The 13,159-nt window shown below is 44.6% G+C and overlaps 1 protein-coding gene across 9 annotated transcripts in view; it reads right to left on the reverse strand.

Annotated features, from left to right (window-relative positions):
- Window positions 1-9,675, reverse strand: part of CCDC90B (coiled-coil domain containing 90B) — an 18,669-nt gene extending 8,994 nt beyond the window's left edge. For 7 of the 9 annotated variants that reach the window (XR_012832002.1, XR_012832001.1, XR_012832000.1 and 4 more), the window contains exons 1-4: window positions 9,573-9,675; window positions 7,276-7,395; window positions 2,871-2,974; window positions 417-518 (exon numbers count right to left, since the gene is read on the reverse strand). Coding sequence is in view for 6 of the 9 variants with exons in the window: in XM_075728013.1 (XP_075584128.1) it covers window positions 417-518; window positions 2,871-2,974; window positions 7,276-7,395; window positions 9,573-9,675 (429 nt within the window). In the remaining 3 variants the exon portion in view is untranslated. Of the gene's footprint in view, window positions 1-416; window positions 519-2,870; window positions 2,975-7,275; window positions 7,396-9,195; window positions 9,215-9,572 lie in introns of those variants that run through there. The other 2 variants (XM_075728016.1, XM_075728015.1) reach the window with 2 other exon arrangements.
- Between the last annotated feature and the right edge of the window lie 3,484 nt (window positions 9,676-13,159).

Consider the following 13,159-nt stretch of genomic DNA (forward strand, 5'->3'; position numbering starts at 1 on the left):
ATGATGATCTTGTTATTCTGAGACTAAAGACCGCAGAAAAATACCAAAATGCTGTCAAGCAAAAGCAAAACGTGTCTCAATCACCAGATTAATTAAATTGCTGCAAAGAAACAGCTGACTACTCCCCCTGCATTGTATGGTTAATGGTGACAAGACTCTACCAGAATTGCCGTTAAATAGAAATACAGAAGATGATTCTAAGATGTGTAGATTTTTTTTTCCTTTACAGAAGAACTGAGCAAGTCTTATCACGTGAAATAATTTTCATGTGATCACAGAAGTTGTAATCAACAAACACTCTGACTGATAAAAGTATCCATAATTACTTTTACATTCATATTTTGTTCACAAAAATGTGCAACAGGTGTAATGCAACATATATTAAAACTTAAGTGCTTAATTAAAAGTATTAGTACCTCATTCTCTGCTCTCAAGTTTGCAAATTCACTTTTCTCTAGGATGACCATATCTTTTCGAATGGAGTCCAAATGCGCCATTATCTGCTGTAAAGTTATTTCCTTAGAAACAATAAAACATGCCATTGATTAAGTTGCACACTTTCTGGCAAGTAAAGGAAAGTAAAGATTTTTAGGTCTGAAATTATGAAATTAGCTACTGCAAAGCACAAAAATGGGGAGACTCTCCAACATAATGTGACAGAAACACAGAATTTTATAGCTGCAATTTGTTTGAAACACTCAAGAAGTTTTTATTTTGTGCTTTTTCTGTTGCTTTAATACACTAACTCTGAATTTAAGCAAAAAAGCCCAAGGTATTAGTCCAAGTAGCTATGAAATGAAACAGACCCAAAACTACAGGTTAGTCCTTCATTCACTTCCACTTTCAATGAACGTTCAGTAGCCAATGAAGCACTAATTGGTGCTTTGCATCCAGTTCCTATGTAAGCACTTCCATTTCTTGCCCACAAAGTCATCAAAAGCCAAAGACTTAATGATATGAATATCATACCATACTCTCAGCGTCAAAAGTGTGAGGCACGCTACTAAAACATTGCTGGAAAGCAACAAAAAAAGCCTTCCTGGTGTTTGGACTAACAAGTTCAGAATTCAACTGCTATTTATGACCAACAGAGTCAAAAAAAAAAAGAAAAGAAAAGAAAAGAAAGGAAGAAACTTTGTATTTTAGAATCTTGAAAGCAATACTCCTTTAGTTAGCATAAGGAAGTTATCCTACTATTTAGCACAGAAAATGACATACTTCTGTGGGATTCTGCTTTTAAAGCCGAGAGCCAGCAAAACAAAGAGCTCTCATTCAGAATACAAGCAAACAGTATTTCTCAGATCCTATGTTGAACTAAATTCCTTAAAATACGTCCTGACCCAGCTTCCACTGAAGTCTGACTTTACTCCATTGAACACAATGAAGTTTTAACAATTTCTGGGAGAACATCAGTTGCATTTACACTGAGGAGCTAATTTTCCTTATCCCATTTTAAAACATTCAGCCTCAACACTGACTACACTATAAAAACCAGTGTTTCTGCCTAACACAATTTCATGCAAATTATATTTGGGATACTGACTTTCTTTACATATAACAGGATCTCCAAAAAGAAAGGTTTCCATTTTGATGAAAAAAAACCCAGAGTGACATAAGTTCCTGTCTTCTGAGTTTTATAGGAAAAAAGTTACACAACTTTTATTAAGAATAAATGCCAAATCTGTTGGAAGTAAGGCTCAGCAGTTTAAATAAAATAGCAACGAATGCTTAATTGCATTAACTCATTGAAGAAGAATGGCATGTAATTTCAGCTTGCACAGCCTTCCTGAGTAATTATTAAAACCATTACTGCACATCAGAGCTTTACTATCCTGGCCCAGATGTCTAGCCTACAACAAAAACTGAAGTTCTTTTTACTTTGGCAATTTGTTAAAACGAAACTTGTCACCACCTGTATTATCAACAGAAAAACCAGCCACGCTACTCAACTGATCCAGTGCCTCCAGATATGCCCACAAACATGAACTTGACTCTCTAAGCCAAGGAGGCACCTCGATGCTTTGCTGGAGTGCAGGCTGAGGTGCTGACCTGCCCAGCACAAACAGCTCAGTTTATACCAACAACTAAATAATTCAGAGCCCACCTCCGTCCCCAAGGGCACATGTCACGCCACAGATTATGTCCAGATGGCCAAAATCTCTTCCTGCTAAACCAGGATGGCTTTGTCCACCCCGCCCGGTGGGAACAGTTCCTGGCCCTATACGTTCACATAAATTGTGCCCAGGTCAGGGAGACCGAGAGGTGGCACAGGTCGAAATGAAACCAAGGCACCGCAGTGGCTCTGGACAGACGTGTGGTCGTGTTTGTGCCCACACCCTCGCCATGTTTAGCTTTTACTATAGATGTAGCTTTAGAGACTGAAATGCAGAATAAAATCATGAAATAGTTTTAGTAGTAGTTTTTAGTTTCTGAATAGGAAAATAGGACAAATACAGTGTGTCTCAGAACAGACTTCATGTCTTTACTAAAGTTTAGTAAGAATACCGTCAATTTTCTGATATTTTAGGTGGTCTTGTTATGTCTAAGGAACCCCACCTTGAATCTCTCTTCTGCTCTCAACCATTGTAAAGCACGGTTAAAAGTCTGGTTTTGCCACAGAGCTTTTCAGTAGCAAATGAAGCAATCTCTGCATTACGTTTATATATTGCAGCTGCCTTTGGAAAACACTCCTATGAGACGAAACGTTTAAGATGTGACTATTCTTAATACCACCTTGAAACTTAGGAAAACCTATCTCAGTGAAGTGTTTATAGTACTACAGTGATTTGCTCACTTGTCTTTTAAATACGCAAATATGAGCCATTATAGCTATGCAATGCTGGATACATACACCATAGATTACTTTTTACCTGCTGAGCCTGTGTAACCATATCCTTATAGACTGTGTCTAAGCTGACATTTGACAGGGTTATTAATGCCGATACGATGGTCTCCGCTTGCTCCTTCCCAAAGCCTGGAAGACAGTTGAAGGATGACAAGTTCAGGCAGTATTAGGAAGCTGGATGAAGAGAAGAGCAAGAGGTACATAAACTGGGACACTCAAGTGCTGTACCTAACTGCAGTGGCAAATGGGAATTCACACAGTTACTGAAAACTGACAGCGAGGAGCCAGTCACTGTGACTTTTAACCAGAAAAAACACAGACTTAACGATGCAAAAATCTGAAGCACATTAACTTTTCATATACTGAAATAGTCTGTGCATGCAGCTGACAGGAGGACCAAATTTCTGTACATCATTAAACTGTTCGTGCATTATAAAAATTACCAGCAAAATTTTACTTTGTAATGAACTTACGCAAATTCTGTTAAAACCAAACTTACCTTGAGCTACAAAGCATGCATCCTATAGAACAGCAGAATTAAAAAGTAAGTCTGCAAATATTGAAATTGTTCTGCACAGATATGAACACATGCAAAACTGGTTTTAAAACAACTGCTGCATCCATTGCCTGCAGAATTAATTCAAACTGGGATTTTTGCTTTCTGATGATAAAAATGACACTTTGTCCATAGCTTGGTGCAATTTTGAAGCATTAAAGATGATGTGCGGTGAACAGTAAAAAAAAAAAAAAAACAAACCACCCAGCTGTCATTTTCACCATATCTGATCTAGTGCTGAGGGCTTTGGCCCTAAGGATTTATTTCCAGCAGTCCCACTGAGATGCTGTATTTCAATTGACCCATTTTATAAAGTGGGATCAATTAACTTTTTGTTGGAAAATGCTTTCAGGGCAAATTATGTAGAGAAATATGCCACTGCTCCCTTCTGAAATACTGCTACTGTCAAGCTGCACCACTGGTTTACATTACTCAAAAAGCTATGCATGCTTTATGACAGTTTCTTTCCACTAAGAGGTGCGATAGTGTTGCCTCAGTTCCTCTGAACTGAACCCTGAACAGTTCAGGGTTACTTAGTTTTTTGCCAATTCCTTATTTTGTTTCTCCTCTATAGCAGGAACTGTCCTTGTTGCATGAAGAAATTCCTATAAGCAAGAGAACAGAGCCTGAAAATTGCCTGCAGCAAGTTTGAGAAAAAACAAAATGCCTCTCCCACTTCTGTGACACATATAGGTTTCACCTATAGAGCCCTGTTACTGTAGTACTGAGAAGTTATGGAACAAATTAAACTGAGTAACAACACAGTGTACCAGCACCAGACAGACTTCACCCCATGAGTTCCAAAGGAACTCGAAGAAGAAATAGCTGAAGTAGTACTGAGGACAAGTGACATCACAGCCTGCTTCGGCTACCCAAGGACTGGGAAATGGCAAATACAACGCCAGTTTTTAAAAACAGTTCCAGAAGAGATGCAGGGAACTACAGGCTGCCAAGTCTGACACGCATGAAAAAATAAACATCGTTAGTGGACTATTAGGAGTCTTCTAACTACTAATACATATTATCATTAGACCCAATAGTGGAAAAAATCCTAACCTCAGATTGGATAAAGTTCCAACCATCACTTAGGAGGAATCTTGGTATTTTAAAAGGTAATTGCTAGTATGATGAAGAGATCAGTTCAATCCTTAGTAGGGATCAATAAAACAAACCAAACCCTCAGGAATTACTAAGAAAAGAAGCAGAGAAAAAAACAGATGCAACGCCCTCATAGTCCAGGAGGAAGCAGTTAATGACCTGCTATGCCACCTGGACGCTCACAAGTCTATGGGGCCGGATGGGATCCACCCAAGAGTACTGAGGGAGCTGGCAGAGGAGCTTGCCAAGCCACTTTCCATCATCTATCAGCAGTCATGGTTAACAGGGGAGGTCCCTGATGACTGGAGGCTTGCCAATGTGACGCCCATCTACAAGAAGGGCCGGAAGGAGGACCCGGGGAACTACAGGCCTGTCAGCCTGACCTCGGTGCCGGGGAAGATTATGGAGAGGTTCATCTTGAGCGAACTCCACAGGCAAGTACAGGTCAACCAGGGGATCAGGCCCAGCCAGCATGGGTTCACAAAAGGCAGGTCCTGCTTGACCAACCTGATCTCCTTCTATGACCTGGTGACCCGCCTGGTAGATGATGGAAGGGCTGTGGATGTCATCTACCTCGACTTTAGCAAAGCTTTTGACACCGTCTCGCATAATATCCTCCTCGAGAAGCTGGCAGCTCACGGCTTAGACAGGCATACTCTTCGCTGGGTAAAGAACTGGTTGGGTGGCCGAGCCCAGAGAGTAGTGATAAATGGTGTTAAGTCCAGTTGGCGGCCGGTCACGAGCGGTGTTCCCCAGGGCTCTGTTTTAGGGCCAGTCTTGTTCAATATCTTTATCAATGATCTGGATGAGGGGATCGAGTGCACCCTCAGTAAGTTTGCAGACGACACCAAATTGGGTGGGAGTGTCGATCTGCTGGAGGGTAGGATGGCCCTGCAGAGGGACCTGGACAGACTGGATCGATGGGCCGTGGCCAACTGTATGAGGTTCAACAAGGCCAAGTGCCGGGTCCTGCACTTGGGTCACAACAACCCCATGCAACGCTACAGGCTTGGGGAGGAGTGGCTGGAAAGCTGCCTGGCCGAAAAGGACCTGGGGGTGTTAGTAGATAGCCGGCTGAACATGAGCCAGCAGTGTGCCCAGGTGGCCAAGAAGGCCAACAGCATCCTGGCTTGTATCAGGAATGCTGTGGCCAGCAGGAGCAGGGAGGTGATTGTCCCCCTGTACTCGGCGCTGGTGAGGCCGCACCTGGAATACTGTGTCCAGTTTTGGGCCCCTCACTACAAGAAAGACATTGAGGTGCTGGAGCGTGTTCAGAGGCGGGCAACGAAGCTGGTGAAGGGTCTGGAGCACAGGCCTTATGAGGAGCGGCTGAGGGAACTGGGGTTGTTTAGCCTGGAAAAGAGGAGGCTGAGGGGAGACCTTATCGCTCTCTACAACTACCTGAAAGGAGGTTGTAGTGAGGTGGGTGTTGGTCTCTTCTCCCAAGTAGCTAGCGATAGGACAAGAGGAAATGGGCTTAAGCTGCGCCAGGGGAGGTTTAGACTGGAAATTAGGAAAAATTTCTTTACGGAAAGGGTGGTCAGGCATTGGAACAGGCTGCCCAGAGAGGTGGTGGAGTCCCCATCCCTGGAGGCGTTTAAAAAACGGGTAGATGTGGCACTTCGGGATATGGTTTAGTCTGGTCTACCCTTGATTAGTCTAGAGTGTGCTTGGTAGTGTAGGTTAATGGTTGGACTGGATGATCTTAAAGGTCTTTTCCAACCTAGATGATTCTATGATTCTATGATCATGTCACTGTGGAAATCCACAGAGCATTCAGTTGTCAAACAGTGCCAGCAGCTCTCTTCCCTCCCCTTTGAAACAGGATGCGATAGAAGTGGAAAAGATTCACAGAATGGCATCATGAATGATCAAAAGTATGGAGAAGCTACTGCTGAAGGAAAAATTCAACATGCTGGGACTCTTACATGTTCACGTAATCACGAGTGACATGAAAGATCAAATGTTCATTCCCCCTTCCCACAAAAGAGCTGAGCAGGCATAAAATTAATCTCGTAGAAGCCAGATTCTGCATAAACAAGACGAGTGGATGTCTGAAACTCCATGAGAAAGGATGTTTTGGGTACTAATCAGTTTATAGTGGTTCAGAGACTGAATAAGCTTGTGAAAAGATTTCCATTGAAGGTTACTAAAACTCGCACCTGACCCAAAATATCTCCAGGGTGAAAGCAACTGGAGGCTTAGAAAGTACAAGAGGACATGTCACATCCATCTGCCCCATTTTAATGCTCTTCTGCAGGCACTGACTCACAGCTGCTGTCAGGAGAGAGGACCGAGGGCTAGATGGGCCTTTTATCTAACTTCAGCCAGCCACACTCACAAAATCAAAGTGCGGGTATTAAGAATGTATCACAGCACTATACTGCTGCAAATACTTCCAGTTGGAAAAACCCCTTAAGTTACTATTAGCAGGCTAGTAGATGAACTTCTATTAAAGCTTCATTTTTGCTAGAAAACAGTTCTTTAACTGTTTATTGTTACTTTACATTTGTTAACTGTATTATGTTCCTCAGCTGGAAGACACTATATAAACTTGCCTATAGCTACAAATAAAGTAAATCTAACGTAACAGTTATTTGTATGGTCACAGAGGCATCAAACAGCATCAGCTGCCCCTCCTTCACCTGCCTTCTTGAGAGGCTGCCAAAACATTTTATAACACAAAGTATTGGTACCTCAGGAAAATTGATAGCACTCAAGTTTTAGTACTTAAACTAAAAGTTTTTCTTTGAATTATTTATCAGATAGCACTTACCATGGGCTTCCAGATCCTGCACTAAAGCATGGGTATCAAAAGTTACCTTCCTCTGCTCCAGGGGAGTGATTTCAACTCTTCTGACATCATATGACTTCCTAATGAGTGTGGCAGCAAAACCTGGAAGCAACAACATGTGCTTTAAACTTAACTGATTTGGTCTATCATGCAATACGCTAATTTTAATTTCTTTCGCCATAGCAAAGCTACATGGAAGTTGCAACAAAAAGCTGGGACCTTTTGATAGCTTGGTTACAGCACACATCAGAAACTATCAACCCCTTTTCCATAGGAAATCTATACCAACTAGGACTCATAAATCGATCTTAATTGCATTTGTGTAACTCAGAAGCTGTGCAACAGACAAACATCCTGATACACCAAAAATAAAACACCACAACCTATTGGTTTGTAATATTTGAGAAACATCACCTAAATAATTTTCCTACTTTTAAAACATCAGCAGTTCTAACACACTGCCAATTTCTGCTGGTTACAGCTAACATAATTCATTTGGTTCTTTGCAGAATACCTCAATCACATTCTTTTTACACTTTCTTCTATCACTATCCTTTCCAGCAGGGACAGTGCCATGTGTAAAGATAAAGCTACAGATTTTTTTTTAGAAACTTATGCAAATCTAACATTCAAAATGAATTTGTTGGTTCACCAGGGAAGTAATTGGGCAACAAAGCAATACAATGTTTGTACCCAGTACCTCAGAGATAGGTATTAGTTAAAGATCCGCCCTCTTTATTATGTGAATGCCTTCCCACAAGATGTTTCACTGCTTTGCCTACTTTATTTCAAGTGTATTTTCCCCCCTCATCTTATCTTTGTGGGGCCTTGCATGTTACAGATTCCATTCTGATAGATTCTTTGTTATCTAAAAAGCCCTGTTACTTCTAAATCCATGCTTATTTGAAACCTTTCTCACTGCTTGCTCTCTGCCTTAAGCAAATGTTGTTCTGTATCTTATCTAGACCTTTACTCAAAAGCTTTATATCATTTAAACAACAGGGAAGTTATGTTGTGCCACTGCTACATAAATCAAGTTACGTGCTACCTTGTATCTACTCTAAAGAAGTGATAATAACTAAGCCAGCCGTAGCATCCAAAACAAAGACTGTATCACATTTAAGATTAAAGAGAGAGAGGAAAGATTTGTGTTTAAGTGCATGAACACTGAATACTACGTACAAATGATTTAAAATAACTCTAAAATTTACTGTGGAATAAAACATTCTTTTTTCACTGAGCCGTAACAGTTTTTAAACACACAGCTCTGTCCTCTAAATGGACAAAGCAGGGGTTTTTTTTTCCCCCCATTAGATTGAACATATATGTTGTAGAGATATTCACTCAGAAAAGTTAACAGTATAGCGCAAAGCTTTTGGTTGCCTAGGCATGCTGCTCTTTTTCCTATCACTTCACCCTTGTATTGACTTGATCATAGAATCATTTAGGTTGGAAAAGACCCTTAAGATCATCAAGTCCAACCGCAAACCCAACACTGCTAAGTCCATCACTAAACCATGTCTCTAAGCACCACATCTACACATTTTTTAAAGACCTCCAGTGATGGGGACTCAACCATTTCCCTGGGCAGCCTGTTCCAATGCTTGACCACTCTTTCCATGAAGAAATTTTTCCTAATATCCAATCTAAACCTCCCCTGGTGCAGCTTGAGCCCATTTCCTCTTGTCCTGTCGCTAACTGCTTGGGAGAAGAGACCAACACCCACCTCACTACAACCTCCTTTCAGGGAGTTGTAGACAGCGATATAATCTCCCCTCAGCCTCCTCTTCTCCATGCTTAACCACCCCAGTTCCCTCAGCCGCTCCTCACAAGCCTTGTGCTCCACACCCTTCACCAGCTTTGAGGCACGGCTCTCAGCCCAAAGCTGTTCTCAGAGCGTACCCGAGACACCCTTTTGTAACGACTTTCTGCACCCCTTGGCTAACCCCCATCGCTCCTCCCGCCTCAAACATCCTCCGCTAGTCCCCGTAAGCCACCGACCCGACTGCTCGTGCCCATGTAGCACCCCCCTTGCCTCGGGCTTGTTTCAGCCGCAAAGGAAGGCGTGTTGCGCTCCCTCGCACACTGCCCCAGGGCCAGGCCCGCACGACGGCTCTCGGGCAGCCAGCCCAGCCCGCCAAACGCCCTGCGCGGCCTCACTGCAGCTCAACCGGCGCCGAGGCCCAGGTTACCCGCCACCACAGCAGGCAGCCCTGCGCCCCCTCCTGCCGCTTTCGCTCCCGGCAGGGAGCCGAGCACGGCCCTCCGCCGCCTCTCACCTCTCCGGGGAAGCGGAGGCAGCAGGGCCCGGAGCGGGAGCGGGCCCCAGCGGGAGCCGCCGGCCCGGGCGAGGAGCGCGGCGCCGGGCCCAGCGCCCCTCATGGCGGCACGGGCCCGCCGCTTCCGGCCCGCGCTGTCTCCGCTGCGCAAGCGCCGCCGTGATCTATTTCCGGCGGAGCCCCCGGGGCATGCTGGGTACTGTAGTCCCCGCCGCGCCGCGGCGGCTGAGGGCGGCGGCGCCGCTGCGCCGCCATGCGGATGGGAGGAGCGACAGCGCCCGCGGTCGCCATGTTCCTCTGTCAGCGAGGGGCCCCGTGCCTTTCCTCGTCGTTTATAAGCCCAAATCGCTGTCAGCAGCCCGGCTGCTCCAGAGCACAAGCGTTTGTCGTAGCTTGCTATGGCTGGGTGACGTGCAAGAGGCTGATCTGTAGCAAATCAGCTGCGGCGAATCAATCTGCGTCGGTTGGGATTTTAGGGCAGTGGCGGCAGCGGGCGGTCTGGCGCTGCGGTGGTGTGTAAAAGGTGTCGATGCCTGTGGAGAGTCAAGATGAACAGGTAGAGTTAAAACACCCACAGAAAACGGTGGGTAGAGGAGGACGTAGGAGAAAAAGCTGCGGACTGATCTTGCTTGGAAAATGTACAGAGAAGGGATATCCAGAGAGGCCTGTGTCAGTGGTCCAAGGGCTCTGAGAGCAGCAGTGCTCTGACACAGCCCAGAAATGGAAAAAGAAAACTTTGGGAAAAGAAAACAGCCCTGAATTTCTCTTTCATATGAACTTTCGTGCCTGCATACAGAGTTAGAATTAAGATTTGTGATGGAGAGGACTGTGCAGAGTCTAAGGGGCCCTATTTTCTCCCAGCTGTATTTGGGTGATGTGAACTGCTCCTGATGCCTGGTGTCACCTTATTCTCTGTCCTGCACTTATTCTAACCTCAGACAACTGCCATAGGTGAACCTCTCTAAGCCTGGCTCTGCCTATGTCCAAATATCCCCAACTTTAAATGCAAAACCAGCCCTGGCTCCAGTTCTGGAAACTAACTCTGGATACTTGTGATTTTGAACTCTGAAGCTTTCAAACTGCAACCTGTTTTGATTTTACTCCCTATCAGAGCAAAATGCAGATTTCACAGCCTCAGAATATTTTTGAAAAATTGAATTCTTGCTTTTCAGTTTGTGCTAGTTACAATAAAATACATTAGGCTCTCTCAGACATCTGTTTCACTGTAGAAGTCCAGGGATGCTGAAGTTACAGCTTAAAATAAAAGTGCAGACCAAAAAAGAAGATTGCTAGTGGTACTTATTAGAAGAAGTTCTAACTGAAATAGTAAAGTTTGAGAGCCATTATGTAGGACATCTGTGAGTAAAAAAGATGCATTTTTCAGCCATCGCCAGCAGCTGTGGGTTGTCTGAACTCGCCCCTCTGTGCTTTTCCCAGGGGCCTGCTTCTCTCACAGCTAGTATGCTGCAATGCTTTAAGCTGAGCACAGAAAAACTCAGGCTTTCAGAGCAGAAAAGTCTCCTTGGCAATAAACCCCCCTCGATTCTCAGTTAATTGAAGGTCCCTTCTGCTGTTGGGTTGGCTTCAGCCTTCGTGCACTGCTCGTCTCCGTTCAGTGGAAGGGGCTGGTGTTTCAGTGGACTCACGTGGAGCTTTGGTCCTGCCTTGTTTCCTTCTGTTCGCAAGAGCCAGTTGGGGGAATCTTAATCCATTCAGGAGCATTTCCTTTTTCAGGGCATGGCTTTCATTCAGAGGACTTCTAGGATGAGAACGAAGGTGGAAGTGAGATGTGTATGGGATATTTGGGGGAGGAAGCACTGCTACCAGCGGCAGTTGTCTGACCCAGGGTGATAAAGAAGGCAAGCAGCCGAGGAACTCACTGGAAGGGAGCTTGCAGGAGAGCAAGCGCCTGGTACCTGTGCTGAGGTTTAACTTCACAGTCCTGCTGTAGTAACAGATACAGGATTCAGCAGAAATGCTCGAACAAGCCTAGCCTCATTTAAAAGCACTGAGTTTCCAAGTCCTGTGTTGCCAAGATACAGACATTAGAGAAAAACCCTGACAATAGCAACAAAAAGCTGTCACTAAGGGAGAAGAGCCCTGGATCTGCACCCTCTCTGCAGGGACGTTATTGTTCAGCACTAACGATGTCACACGCAGGCTCAGGATGGCAATTGCTCCTTGAGCGGCACGTAGTCCTTTCCAACCACAAAGGCTTCCCTCGCAGGACAGAAAGGCTGAACGCCCCAGGGTGCTGATTTTCTACTTCAGACAGGCAGTGAACTGGCTAACTGGGTGTTTGGAAGCTGTAATTTCTGGCAGCCGGTACCAGCAACTGAACTCGGTTCATCTTAGTAATACAGAGAGCTGCTCTGGAGGTAAGGGCGGCTGTCGCAGCTTGCCGTAGGAGGGCAGCAGCATACAGCCAGACAGGGTCTGACGATGGGACTGTGTCTTCTGATCAACTCACCCTTCCACCCTGTTTTATTTATTGTCGTTTATACAAATACGGTGGAGGGCAGCTATTCCTATGCTCTCAGCCAGCCATCCTACAGCTTTTGCATGCACACAAGTAGCCCATCTCTATGTTGTCTGTTTGCCCATCTGGATGAGGGCCTGCAGCAGGGGTTGCTTCGTGCTGCCATCCTCTGCAAAGATGCGTAGGGTAGAAGGCACTCCTCTCAGACAGATGAAAGTAAGGAGCAGATGTGGACCCCTGATAGAAAAATGTTGACATGAATGAGGTGGTTGGAAAGGGAAAATAATGAGACAAGATAACTAATTTTTTAACATCCCTCCCTGTTTTTCATACAGTATGTATTTTTCACTATCTGGCATCCTTCATGGGAGCTCCCTGTTGTCTCCCTTGGCTTCAGGATTCAGATCAAAGTTTTAGTATTGTCGATGGTGGTGTTATCTAGTCATTGGTATGTGGGGCTGGAAAGGACCATCTGTCTTGAGTCCACTCCTGCAAACAACAAGAACACATACCTCCTTTTTTCTCTCTGTTTGAGATCTTTCCCAGCCTAGGGTTGATTTTCCCACTGAATCAGTAGCAAGTTCCTTTCCTGAGTTCAGGTGAACCAACGATTTTCAAAGCTAGGTCTCCCCTGAACTGCATTTAGAAACCTAAACTGCTGCTGGATTTTCAGAGGTGTTGAGTACCGAATGCCCTCTCTCTGCTCTCTCGTTTCTGAATATTTCTGAGTCTCCCACCCTTAGAGGAGGCCTGGGCTATGGCAACCTCTACATTGGCTGTGCTAGTGAGCACAGGTGCCTGATTTCAGCCCTTAAACCTCTTCTGGGGTCTGTGCCAGTATCAAATAAAATACAGACAGCTACAGCAAAGCAAGGTACTATTTAATCTCAACAAATGGAACAGAGTATAAGAGAACGAGGAGTTTAAGATGGTAAAAGTGTCCAAGTGATTGTTTACACGCCGTTAAGTCAAAGCTGGGGCTGATGGGCAAGGGCCTCGTAGGTTTTATTTCCATGGATGCTCAGGCAGAGTCCATCCCTTGTTACTCTGTTCTCTGCTGTCAGACTCTTGGCAGTCTCTGGTGGTCAGATGCTGGTCACACAGCTTT

The sequence above is a fragment of the Pelecanus crispus genome, chromosome 1 (genome assembly GCF_030463565.1).
Source record: "Pelecanus crispus isolate bPelCri1 chromosome 1, bPelCri1.pri, whole genome shotgun sequence".
Taxonomy (NCBI): domain Eukaryota; kingdom Metazoa; phylum Chordata; class Aves; order Pelecaniformes; family Pelecanidae; genus Pelecanus; species Pelecanus crispus.